The following is a 14,216-nucleotide window of genomic DNA, read 5'->3' on the forward strand; positions in this document are numbered from 1 at the left end:
ATGAACACTGTCTCAAAAAGTTGTAGAGAATATACACACATTTCCTGACAGTAAAAAGTACATATATCACTGTTAAGCTGCAGTAAAGTCAATTCATAAGATCTGGTCTATAAGAAGGAATGCCCTTGTAAATTTTTTATGATGCTAATTCTATTACAAGCAGAAAATATTAGAGTTTAAAGACTAGTCATGGAAAAATCAGAATACAGGAAAGCTTGGGCATGGGAAGACCACATTTCAAAAAGCCTGGACCTGGGGAAAGGTTGTAAGGCCTGGGCTATGGAACATGTTAGAATACCTGGTACTGCAGACACTGGAAGACCTGAATGTTAGAAGGCCGGTACACTCGAGACGGTGGAAGACGTGGATATTGAGCCTGCTGTTGGAAGACTGGGTAGTTGTCGGAAGACATGAAGATGCTGGAAGACGTGGAGATGCTGGAAGATGCAGAGATGCTGGAAGACGAGCAGATGCTGGAAGCCCTGGAGATGCTGGAAGCTATGGATTTGTTGGAAGACATGGCTTAGTTGGAAGACATGGCTTTGTTGGAAGACATGAATTTTCTGGAAGACACAGTTTTGTTGGAAGACGTGGGCAGGCTGGAAGACATGGATTTGATGGAAGACGTGGCTTTGCTGGAAGACATGGATTTCCTGGAAGATGGAAGACATAAACTTTCCGGAAGCCACAGATTTGATGGAAGACCTGGATTTTCTGGAAGACGTGGATAGTCTGGAAGACCTGGAGGTCATTGGAAGACGTGGATTTTCTGGAAGACATGGATTTTCAGGAAGACCCGAATTGTCCGGAAGACCTGGATTGTTGGAAGATGTAGATCTGCTGGAAGACCTGGCTTCTCTGGAAGACTTGGACTGTCTGGAAGACGTCGATCTCCAGGGACACCTGGAGGTTACTGGAAGACATGAATTTTCTGGAAGACGTGGCTTTATTGGAAGACCTGGATTTGCTGGAAGACCTGGAGGTTTTGGGAAGACCTGGATTTTTCCGGAAGATGTGGATTGACTGGAAGATTTGGATTTGGTGGAAGACATATTTTTCTGGAAGACATGAACTGACTGGAAGACCTGGATTTCTTTCGGAAGACATAGGCTGACTGGAAGATTTGGATTTCTCTGGAAGACATAAAACAGTTGGAAGACCTGGACTGACTGGAAGACTTGGCTTTTCTGGAAGACATGAACTGGTTGGAAAACCTGGATTTGATGGAAGACCTTGAAATTAGTGGAAGACGTGGATTGGCTGGAAGACCTGGATGTGATGGAAGACATTTACATTATTGGAAGACACAGATATTCTGGAAGACGTTGATATTCTTGGAAGATCTGGATTTTGTGGAAGACCTATAGTTGCTGGAAGACTGGATTTGCTGGAAGACTTGGAGGCTGTTGGAAGACATGGATTTTCCGGAAGACATGGATCATCTGGAAGATGTAGATTTTCTGGAAGACTGGAGTCTTCTGGAAGACTGGGAATGGTAGAAGACCTTGAGATTGTTGGAAGACGTGGAATTAGTTGGAAGACTTGGTGTTGCTAGAAGACCTTGACACTGGCGCCACTGGAAACCCTGGACATTGGAGACATTGGAAGCACAGGATGTTGGAGATATTGGAATCCTTGGATTTTGGAGACATTGGTAACTTTGGACATTGGAGACATTGGAATACTGAAAGCCATAGACACTTGAAGCCCTGGACATCAGAGACAATCAGGTCCTGTACCTTGGAACCCCTAGATATTGTAAGATATGGACAATGGAAGACCTAGATATTACAAATCCTAAAATTAGAAGCCCTGTAATTTGAGATGTTGGAAAATCTGGATATTGAAATATTCATATTAAAAGACATAGAATTTGGAAGAACTGTCACAACATTGGAAGTCTAGGCTTCTAGCAGGCCTGGACATAAAATTACCTGGATATTAAGAGACTTACTCATTCAGACATTGAGGATATTGGAACACCACAATTTTGGAAGACCTATTCCAAATATGTTGAAAAAGTAGGATTTGGGAGACATTAAATGATTGGGGATCTAGATGTGCAGGTGCTAGAAAATACTGGACCAGGTGGATTTGAACACTATGAAATACATTAACTCTAGAATACCTGTAAATAGGAGACACTGAAAGATCAGGACTGTAGAAGACTTGGAAGGTGGAACTCTGGACCCTGAAAGAACTAGACTTTAAAGATACACTGTTGCTGATATTGGAAGACCTAGACTTTTAATGGCCCCAATCCTGGAGAGATTAGAAAAAATGAGCATGGTAGATGGTGCAGCCCAGAAATTAGAAACCATGGATGTTGTTAACATTCAGAAAATCTGGTGATTGGAAATGCTGAATATTGTAGAGCTGAGAAAACCTGATGTTGGAAACAGTTTTGAAATGCCTAATATTAGAGATATTGAAAAGTCTGGGTATTGGAAAACTATGTTGAAAAACATTGGCAATGTTGAAAGATTTTCATATTAGGATCTATATATTACAGTAAGAGACACATCATAAAACTATTCTGACAGTCTTTATGACTTTAGTATCTCTTCCACTAAAAAGGGAGATATAAGGAAAAAACATTCGAGGAAGATGACAAAGAGGAAGCAGTGAACTTACTGTAAAAGGCCAAATAGCAAACATTTAAGGTTTTGCAGGTCATATGATCTCTGTTGCAACCACTTGACTCTGCCATTGTAGTGCAGCCACAATAAGGAAATGAGTGGGGGTGGCTGTGTTGCAATAAAATGTTTTTTTAAAAATAGATGGGGCAGATTTAGCCTAAGAACCTCAGTTTGCCAAAGCCTGCTCTAGATGCCAAATCTAGGGTATGGTAAACTCAAGTACAATCCAGGCTAGCATTCACTTCCAAGAAAACTGTCAGAGCAATATGAAGCCCATCGGGAAATACAGATACTATGCAATGTGATGGCACTCAGGAAAGAAGTCTACCAAGAATAAAAGGATAGAGTTCATTTTTCCAGCCTTTTTTTTTTCCAGGTACCCAAACAGGGCACCTTTTATTCAGAGACACAATTAAGTGGGCTGCATTTAGAATCCCAGCCATGGTAGCTGGGGCTTGGTGAAGATGTCCTAGTTTAGTAGACTGGAGACTTCTAGAAATAGAATACATACCCATCCCTACAGACTGGGGCTATATGGAGAACAGTGGAGAAAAAGACTACAGCTTGGTAGGCTCATCCCTGGCATTCTAGGCTTCAAGTAGTAAGTCTAATTTCTGCTCTTATCCACCAGAGCTTAAGTGACCAAGCACAAGGGATGAGGGTTGAGTTGTAGGCTGAAGGTCCTTAGTATTTAGTCAGCTAGAACTGTGAAAGATAGGGACTATCGCATATATTACACGAAAAAGAGCAGAGAAGACTAGTAAGATACACCAAGACTGGATCAAGTAGTGGAATATACAGATAATGGGTGTCATCTAAATTTTTTGAGCAAGGACATTACAAGGAAAGGTAATCAGGCAGCAAGGTACTGAATATCAAAGACTACTAGACAGATAGATAGATAGACAGACCGACCGACCAATCAACCGACCAACTGACCGACCTACCAACCAACCAAACAACCCACCAACCAACCACCAAAGACTTCAATTAAAACTAAAGGGTTGGGATGTGAGTTACAAGGCCACTGCAATCATCCAGGTGAGTGATACCAAGAAACCAAACTCATTGCCATCGAGTCAATTCCAACTCATAGCAACCCCCTTTGGGTTTCCAGAGTGGTAAATCTTTACAGAAGTAGATGCCCGGACTTCCTTCTGTGGAGTGGCTGGTGGGTTTGAACTGCCAACATTCTGGTTAGCTGTCAAATGCCTTAGGCACTATGCCACCAGAGCTCCAGGTGAGTGATAGTGGGGCCTTAAATTAAGGCAGTAACAGTTCTGTCACTAAGCAGACACAGCATCAAAGTAATGATGACTATTCAGCGTTCTGAATACCACCATTTCAAACTTCTTGAACGCCGTCACAGAATACGTGAAATACAAAAAAGTTCAGAAGTGAGTTGTGAGGAACTGCCCTCCCCTAGTAAGATTGCTTAAAGTTATCCAATGTTTCTCCAAAGCAGGAGAGATAATAAGTTGGTGGTTCAAGCAAAGTAGGTCCTAGATAGCTTTATCTTTAGCCTCTATACCACAGAGCAACTTAATTATCTTGAAAGTGGAACCAAGTAGATGGATTATTTTCTAGAGAATAGGAATGCATCAAGGTCTAGAAAAAGTGATTGTCCCTAATTATATCACATTATAAACATAGCATAAAGAATCACTGCAGGTCAAGGATTAACTTAAGGACAAAGTTATTATTGTTTCAGGTATCTCTCACAAACAGGCAAAGAGAAATATTAAAACTCGTTATTTATTCTTTTTCTCCCCTGAAAACCACCATGCATCCCTTATTTCAAGGGAAATTAATTAAAATATCAAAATATTAAAATTTTTCAAAGACAAAAGCTTCATATTCTAGCTCTACAATGCTTATTAATGTTATAATAATAGCAACAATTTAGTGAGCACTTACTATGTGCCAGGCACTGTACTAATGATTTCATATATATTTAATGCCATAGCAATCTTATAATGCAGGTATTCTTGACCCCGTTTTACAGATTAGAAACTAAAGCCTGGAATGCTTAAGAAATATGCCCACAGTCACATGGCTGGTCATTGATAGGGGCAGGATTTCTTTGAAAGCAAGTCTATCTGATTACAGAACCTGGACTCCATGCTGACTCCTCACCCCAAAAGCACAAGGGTTATCTTGCCAGCACTAAGCACCACTACCCAAAGAGAGGGAATCCCCAGCCCAGGGCAGCTAGTAAGTCAGTGGAATGGCACTCTTCACACAGCTGCCATTAATCAAGAGCCAACTGGAGGTGTTTGCATTGATGGGTTAATTACATCCTTGGCTTTAAGTAGCAATGCAAGAAAGATGAAGTGCAATGTCTCAAACACATTAGATTCTTATTTACTTTCTAGGTATTTGTTATGCATGCTAATAAAATGTATTATTTCTCCTTCATTTATTTCTATCTGATTTTATAATTCTCAAGAACACATACACTATTCACAGCCCATCATATTTATTTCTGAATTCTTAAACAACCCTAACACACTGACACCAAAGGCTGTTGAAAAGTAGTACTAGGTGAGGTGAGTGAGCAATGGGTTTATGACACACACATGGTTCACACACGCTTCTGGACACTGTAGAAGCCCTTTCTTAGCATTTGGGTGGCAGCAGCTACATAATCCAAAGTGTAGTTTAAAGAACCTTCTCTGCATTTTGAACTTAAAAGATTTTAAACAAACAAAAGTTTCTTTCACCAGTTTTCTAGTATCTTCTCCAAATCTTAGCAGCCTAGGTGTCCTTTCTCCCCACAATTCTTTGTTAAGGAGGACGTTTCCCTGCACTTCCTAATATCAAACCCAAGAATTTACCTGATTCATTTGGAAACAATTATAAGATGATCTCAACTCAAACTATGCATAAAATATACCAAAGGAACTTTCAGCTTTTCAATTTGAGGGACTATTCTTAGTTTAAAGAAAGAAAACAAAAACACCCAATTATGTAGCAGTGTTGTCATTAAGCTCTATATTTTTTACCATTCAGCTTATACCAAACTGTCAGGTCCTCTTGTCATGTTCTGCCAATTTGTTAGACTCAACCACATTAAAATATCCCATCCTTTACCTTCATTAATATGTCTTAGATGATTTTAACTGGATATTGTCTTACCCTAGACAAATACCAAGCCAAAGTCTAGACACTCCAACAACAACTAACATGAAACCCTGCTCAGTTTTCCATTTTATTATTTTATATGAAGGGTTCCTAGTTGATGCTGTCAAAGAGGCCTGATGGCACAGTGGTTATGTTCTCAGCTGCTGACTGAAGGGTCAGTGGTTTAAACCCACCAGTGACTCTGTGGGAAAACAGGCCTGGCAATCTACTCCCGTAAAGATGACAGCCTAGCAAACCCTATGGGGACAGACGTACTACCACAAAGGGTTGCTCTGAATGGGAACCAACTCAATGGCGTACAACAAGAAGTTGATGCTATTGATTTTAAAACTTAGAGAATTCAAGTTTGGAGAATATAAAGATAAAAAATTGCCAAGGCAGTATTCTCAATGTATGGTAAAAATATCAGGAAGTTCATTCTTTAAAGGCATATGAAACCACTCATTCTACTGGTGAACAGATAATTGACTTAAAGGTATTTTACCTCTAGGCATTATTAGGAATAAGCAAATTATCCATGGAATCTTGAAACATTCACCATACAGAGTTCTCTGCTTTGGTTTATGGAAACAATAAATACAAGATATTAAACCCATTTTTACACACAGTATCTATGCAGCATTATTTTCCCCAAACCCTGTAACCCAGAAGAAAAACAGCAATTCACACAAAGACACTCAAAGGAGGTACCCCTCTTTTTCTTTTTAGGAAGCTGATGCTATTTGTTTCCCTTTTCCTCTGCCTAACTTTCTTTTCTGGGAAGGACTCAAACATGGTAAAGCTTGAGCCATGAGCACAAAGCTCAAAAGAAGAACAACACAACACACTACTACTACTACTTACCTTTGGTCTCTGTGTAAGAACTCAAACCAAGAAAACCAGTTGCCTCCAGCCCATGGCAAGCAAAGATTTAGGTACTCTCAAAATCAACCAACAAGGTTAATGCACCTTTCTCTCAAAGTAACAACGTCAGAGATAGGAGGACCTCAGAGACCAATTGGTCCTACTTCTCAAGTGACAGATGAGGAAATGTTGAGTGACTTGAATGAGACCATCCACTCTACTGGTGGCACAGCCTAAAATTAAGTCAAGGTTTCTAAACTTCTGCGCCCACTGTCATTCATATTTTATTTTCTGTCATTATTGTATTTAGCCTTAGAGCAGTGCTTTACAACCAACCATGGCTGTGTAAAAAATGACCTGAGGCGCTTCTAAAATACACAGATGCTGGCCCTGCCTGACTCAGCAGATCTGGGGGCAGATCCCAGAAATCTGTCTTTTTAAAAGCTTCCCATAATGACTCTGAGGTGCAGCCAGTGTTGAGAGGGACCATTGCTTCTATCAAAAGCATAAGGTCATGTGGCACTGTGGCAAGTCACTTGATCCACAATGCCCTGCAATGGGTTTTCAGCCTTGTCTGCCTCTTTTGACCTTGTTGAGAAATATATGTCATGTCAACCACAATTATGTAAGCGAGCCCCCTTTCACCCTAGTTATTTTTCTCCTTTTCTCTGATCACTTCAAACTCAGATATCGGAAGCCTACCACCCAGACTTCCATGCTGGGGAAAAAATACTGGATTCCTCCACTCCAAATCACAACTCAAACGGGCTTGGACTATGCTTCCTATAAGACCAAATTCAATCTACTACCTGGTGTCATTTTTTGACACAGTGTTGTTTCTCACTACTGTACAGACATGTCAGCATTCCAGGCTGTCTTTCCTTGTGCTTTTGAAAGCTGTGTAAGGTCTGTCTGTGGAAGGATATGCCAGTGAGTTATCTTTCTCCCTTTCTCTATTCAGCACGCGATGACGGTGCTAGTGCCCAGACAGCAGTTCAGACAGAAGAAAGAGTGTTGTTCAGACTTCCCGCCTCTCACTCCTAGAATCACTGGCCGACTGAGTTCAAAGTGGACAGCGGGTGGGAATGAGTACAACGAGCCAAAATTCTTATCTTTACTAAGAATTCTTAAACATGAGATACCAGCTTCTGATATCTGACTTTGGGATTTTTTTCCTGTTAATTCTGCCTGAAAAAATTCAAACACCCAAAATTAGAACAATAACAACAGGCAATAATAATAACTTTGTAACATAGTTGACGCCTATAAAGTAAATAAATGGAATTATGGAGGGAATCCCAAACACCCAATCTAGGAATGAAGAAGTTTTCATCACCTTTAGGAAACAGGAGTGACTCATATGCCTTTACTGGAGGACATTCAACTATTCAAATCACTAGGAAGGCCAGATATGAGAACAGACAGTATCTACAGAAATGAACTCCAGCAGCTTCCCCTCCTTGATTAGGTAACAAAGTACAGTAAGTCCCTCAGTTACGAATATCAGCCTTAGGGACAACTCCTACTTGCCCTTTAATGTTATGTAAATTTATCCTCACTTTGAAACAACTGGACCAAACCCCTACTTGCAATAAATTCATCACAATCACCTTGCTTGCTGCACAGCTTTTAAATTATTGAGAAGGCTTCAAACCATTTCTTGCACTAAAGTAAAAGTAAATAAGAACCATACGTATCTGGTCTGACTTACCTACAAATTAGACTTAAAGACACACTTAGGAATGGATCTTGTTTGTAACCTGGGGACTGCCTGTAATCCGAATAACTCATTACAATATTGAATGTACTGCCTTTAGAGACTGGCCGACAGCTCATTTATAAAATTGCTGCAAAAGAAATTAACTTACACCAAACTGGTTAAAAGGAGAGGAATTGGGCCATTTCTTGGCTAAGATAACAAGTGAGGCTTAAAAAAAAAAACTCACTGCCGTCAAGTCAGGTCCAACTCATAGTGACCCCTCCTTGGGTTTCTGAGGTGGTATCACTACGGAAGTAGATTGGCTTAAACAAAATTAAAACAAATTTCAGGATCAAGAGCTCAAAATCAAGTTGTCTAACCAACTAGAGCAGCCCTCTCCCTAGGTACTGGGGTTGAGCTCCTGAGACCCTCACAGTAGGTGGGGACTTTTGTTGGAAGAATTTAAAACCTTTTAGGAGAAACAGAAGCAGAGAAGGGAGTATTGCAAAAGGCCAGATAAACAGTTTGTTCACTAAAATAAAAAAACTAAGTAAAGTGAATCTTTATGGCGCTTTACAAAGTTTACATTTGCAATAGTGGCTATTGGGTAATTAATCTGTTTCTCTCTGCTCTAAAGATGAAGACAATAACGCATCAATGAAAATGGCGGTCATGATAGTAGTAACAGGAGAAGAATAGAGAAAGGTGGATTTTGTCTGCAGACCAGTAAACTCAGTCTTCTCTACTTTCATCCTCCAGCTCATAGGTCTCCATTTCATCAGAGCTGATGGAGTCTGATCCTCATAGTCCAACTTTCGGATTGCTGGGTTTCTGCTTCTTGTTTGCAGAATGGGTTTGGATGACATGCCTTGGTGGTCCACCCTCTTCTTCCCTGTTGAAGCAAGCAAAGAGAAAAGACTTATTGGCCTTCATTTGAAGGTTTCTTATTCTTGCTTTATAGGATGATGGGTAAGCCTTGCCTGAATGTCAATAGATACTCCACTGAAGGATCTCTTCCCTGTAAATCATCGTGGCAATTTGATTTGCAGAGTGGGTGCTTCAGCATTCTGAGTTGGGGATGTTATCCTACCCTGGCCTTTTTTTATCAACTTGTGATGCAATGGCATCTCTGAAATATTTTTCAACTATCTTCTGCGGATGAGAGTCTAACAGCTCAGCAATGTCACTTGACTCAATGTCTTCAAATCTTTCACCACCCAAACGTCTTGCAGATGCTACAATATTGTCATTTTCTTCTACCAATGGAAGGAAATCTTCAGCTTCAATTACAACCTCATTCCAAAGGTTCCACCAGGCTCCATTAAGAGCTGTTTGTCTTCTTTCTCTCACTGATTTTTCTACTATCGTTAAAGCATTACAAATGGAGAAATTTTGCCACACTACTTTCGTGGTTACCCTGGTCTCTCTCTCCTAAGATCTGCAAGGTAGTCAAACAGGCGCCGAGTATAGTACATCCTGACCATTTGTAGCACTCCCAGATGCATGGGATGAAGGAGTGGAGTTGTATTGAGTGCAATGCAGATGATTTTAACACAAGGATCAGCATGTAACACTGCACTTTTGTCAGTGGGAGCAGTGTCCAGTATCAGCACCACTTTTAATTCAAGATTTTTTTTTTTCATTTAAGTATTGTTTCACCTCAGGGAAAAAAACAGTTCAAAAACCAGTACAAAAAGAGTCTCTCAGTGATCCATATTTTATGGTTTCCCTTCATGAAAACAGAACGGTGGTTCCAGCCTTCTTCTTTTGGAATCTGTGAAGCAGCATGGGTTTCAGCAGGAAGTCAGCAGAAGCACTGGAACCCAGCAGAACTCTCTGAGCTTGTCTTTTCCAGGCCTGAGGCCTCGAGTCTTTTTCTCATCCTGGGCGACAGATGCGCCGCAAGCGGGCATGCATTTCCGAAACATAACCGTTTCATCGACATTGAAGACCTGCTCCGGCAGATAACCATCCTCCGGGATCACTTCCGTCAAGTACTCAGGATACCCTGCAGCAGCCTCTTGATCTGCTTCCTCCACCAGCCACCTGTTTTCACACAGGCCATGGCATTTCTTGAATCAATCCAACCACCCATTACTTGTGATGAATTCTACTTTTCGTCCAGATCTTAATTTAAACTTGCTTTTTCATGATGCTCACTGGCAAATCACACATACAGAGAGAGACCTATTCCGCATTTTGTTTTAGAAGCCACACATGCAAATCTCCTTCCATCTTCCCTAATTTGGCATTTCGAGTCACGTATGATTTTCTCAGTGATTGTGGTGTGCCCCTCCATGCACTAGCCCTAATAGCTTTCTCATTTTTTTTTTTTATTGTACGAATTGTAGATTCATTCACACCAAAACAAGTCCTGCAGCGGCGTTGCTCTGACCGTTCTCAAGCATCTCGAGAACCCTCATTTTGTTTGCTAAGGACATCACTTTTCTGGATCTCTTCACTCCTCTTGCATTTGCATCCTCCACCCTTTTGCTCTTTGACTTGGAGGCCATGCTTATTCTGACTTATGCAATTTTCAAGTTATTGTAAGTTTTCTATCACTGAGCGGCACACAATACTTATTTCTAATGTTTAAGACCCAAGTTACAGCATTCAGAAGGCAAATAAAAAGAACAAAACAGTTGTTGTATGACTACACATATGTGTGATCAACGGCTGCAGAGGGAACGAGAGGCAGAAGAACAAGGTTAGAAGCAAGTGACCCGAATGCTGGTCTTGTCACATGAGATAGTCAGCAAGACTATATCCTGGTGACTTGAAGTTGTATATGCTTGTTCCAAAACTCTCAGGTTCTCACACTAAGTAAATTCAAATTTGGTATGAGAAGGACTTGCAGTTGTGAAGGATCACAGAATTCAGGACTCAGGGTCAAGGCTATCAATCTGAGGTCAGAAGCAGAAATATACCATCTAGGAGAAATCAGACACAAAAATAGGAAATAAAGTCAGAAACAGAGGCAGTCTGAAGAAGAAGTTGGTAAGCTATTTAGGAAAACCGAAATTTGAAATAATAAAAATAATATACGCCAAATTACCCGTGGAAAGATTATACCAATTTTCACACTCACTGACAATGAATGAGAGTCCTTTGCCGCCCACATGTTCAACCAACAGGAAATACTGTAATTTGTACCAATCAGAAGGTGAAGGAGGCGGTATTTCGTTTTGGGTTTTTTATTTCTTTAACATCTTTCCATATGGTGAGTCAGTTCTATTTTCTCATCTTTAAATCACCTGTTCATATCATTACCCTGCCTTTAAAAAAAAAAAAAAACATTTTATTGTGATTTGGGTGAAAGTTTACAGACCAAATCAGTTTTCCATTCAACAATCCATAACACTTTGTTTCATGTCATTCACTGCAACCCCTTCAATGTAACATCACTCCTCCCACTGCCTCCCTGTGTATCTCATTTCCATTCCTCCTCCTCTCCTAACCTGTCCTGCCTTCTGAACTGTGCCCTTCTGATTTTGAATGCTTGATTGCTCTTAGGAGTGCATACCTTCCTAGTGTTATAGTTCACCTTGTAGACCTATCTATTGTTTGCCTGAAAACTGAGCCATGGGAGTGAGTTAAGTCCCAGGTCCTAAGGACCATGGTCTCAGGAGTTCCACCAGTCTCTATTAGACCAGTAAACCTGGTCTCTTTCATGATTTTGAGTTTTGTTCTACATTTTTCTACCACTCTATCCAAGACCTTTTAATATGATTACTTTCAAGAACATTAGGTAGTGATAGCCGAGTACCACGGTCTAGTTCTTCTGTCTTAGGATCGTGAAGGTTGAAGTGTGTGTGGTCCATTAGTCCTTTGAGCTGACTGTTTACTTGCATCTTTGATTTTCTTTGCTCTGGACGAGGAGAGGCCAATAGTTACACCTTAGATGGCTGTTCACAAGCTTTTAAGATCCCAACTACTACTCACCAAAGTAGAACAATGTCTTTGTGGATTATGTTGTGCCAATAGACTTTGATGTCCCCCAAGACTAGTGTCCTGAGCCCCCAGGCCTGGTGACTCATTCTCTCAAGGTGCTTGGTTACAGCTAAGAACTTTTCATCACTTTGCCCCCTGTATGCACCACTATCTTCATGGATATATTTGCAGCATGTGTAAATACATATGTAGAGATCTCCTCTGTCAAACCTCTCTATATTTGTGGGTATAGTTTCATTCTCCTTCCAAACCCTGTTCAGCTTGTGTGTCGATTTATGTATCCACTCACAGATTATTAGTACTGTTAGTGCCAGGTGGTCTAGTTCCAAAAATCAGCCCATGAGACCCTATGGATCACAATGGTCTGATCTCACTGTGCTGGGGGCTGAGATCACAGTTGAAATGCTGACAGGAAAACTCTCCTGCCATCTTCCCGCCATCTTGGGCACATCAGTAGTGCAAGTTCAAACTCCTGACTAGAGATCTCAACCAGTCAGTCTGCTTCTTCCTTCCAGAGTATGACAGGTGTTCTTGGACCCACCAGACCCAAAAGAATTATGCTTTTGCTCTCAGCTCTGCAGATGAAAGTACTCTGGAAAATTGCCTGGAGAAGAGGCGTACTTGATTACCCCCTTTTTATTAGACTTGATGCTGTTAGGAGATCGAGCTTGCACTGCTGATGTGCCCAACGGGCAGGAAGATGGTAGGAGAGTCTTTCTGTCAGCATTTCAACTGAGATACAACTTCTCTGAAATCTCTCATCACCACTAAGTTTCCAAGTACATTTAAATGAATAAAAATGCCATACCCTGTGAGGTTTGGTATGAACAAATAGGACTGAGTTAATTGTAGCTTCTGTTAGGAAAGGACCTTTGATCTTAAGGAGCTTGCTTTATTACAAACTGCTTAGAGCTGTCATTTCTCCCCTTCAAACATCTTCGCACACACACTTAAGTGGCAAGCTCAAAAAATATAGACCACTATGAGTCATTTAACATTTTTAAGAATAATATCCACAAATGGTAACCAGTGGTGAGGCTCCCATATGAAATCTTATTTTCTCAATATTTATAAACTACCCATAACACATTCACTAAGAGGATAAACAAAGAAGTCATTCAACGGACTTTTGAGAGCAAAGAGAAAGAACGTGATGTTGTTAGCTGCCGTTGAGTTGGCCCCTGACTCACGGGGTCCTCCGGCACAATGAGATCCAACCACTGTGACCCATAGGGTTTCATGGGCTGAGTTTTGGAACTAGATCGCCAGGTCTTTCTTCGTAGTCTGTCTGAAGTCTGTAAGCTCTGCAGAAACCTATCAGTATCAGAGCAACACACAAGGCTCCAGACACTGACGTGGCTGCACATGAGGAACATTGGCTGGGAAATGACTCCAGGTCTTCTGCAGGGAAGTTGAGAATGCTATCGGTGAAGCACCACTGCCCTCTCAAAGAACAATGGAGCATCTCAAACAAACCCTCATCATCAATATTTTCAGACAGACTTTGCCCTGAATTCATTCTACTTAATCAACTCATGCTGACAAAAAGCTTACCACATACAAGGCCACGTGATACGAGGGAAAAAGAAATGGAGGATGAACCCTGATCTCAACGAACTTACTGTATTTTTTTTCCACAAATAGCACATTCATGTAAATAATGCACACACATATATAATATGCATAGATGATGAAATTATGTAAAAACATTTCTGGATTAGCCTGCCCACACATATGCCGTGCATGTCTTGTGACATTTCCAGAAGTGAATTTCAACCTCATTCACGTGCCCTCCCAATATTACAGATAAATCACATCATGCTATTCATTTTCTTTCTTTCTGTCCATTTTCTATAATCTCCTGTGCGGAGAGCCCTAAGTCTTAAAGGACTGTTTGGGACATGGTGAGTGACTAATTGAGCAATGGCTCTCATAAATAG

General features: G+C 40.8%; 1 protein-coding gene across 1 annotated transcript; it reads left to right on the forward strand.

Annotated features, from left to right (window-relative positions):
• Positions 1-286: 286 nt before the first annotated feature.
• On the forward strand, positions 287-1,146 carry CDR1 (cerebellar degeneration related protein 1). Its single transcript, XM_042782416.1, is given in 5 exon segments — positions 287-301; positions 399-661; positions 663-803; positions 836-1,051; positions 1,053-1,146. Coding segments are annotated over 5 exon segments (729 nt in total).
• The last annotated feature ends 13,070 nt before the right edge of the window (positions 1,147-14,216 follow it).

Source organism: Orycteropus afer, unplaced genomic scaffold, assembly GCF_000298275.1.
Source record: "Orycteropus afer afer isolate SDZICR_OR568_19922 unplaced genomic scaffold, OryAfe1.0 scaffold00310, whole genome shotgun sequence".
In the NCBI taxonomy this organism is placed as follows: Eukaryota; Metazoa; Chordata; class Mammalia; order Tubulidentata; family Orycteropodidae; genus Orycteropus; species Orycteropus afer.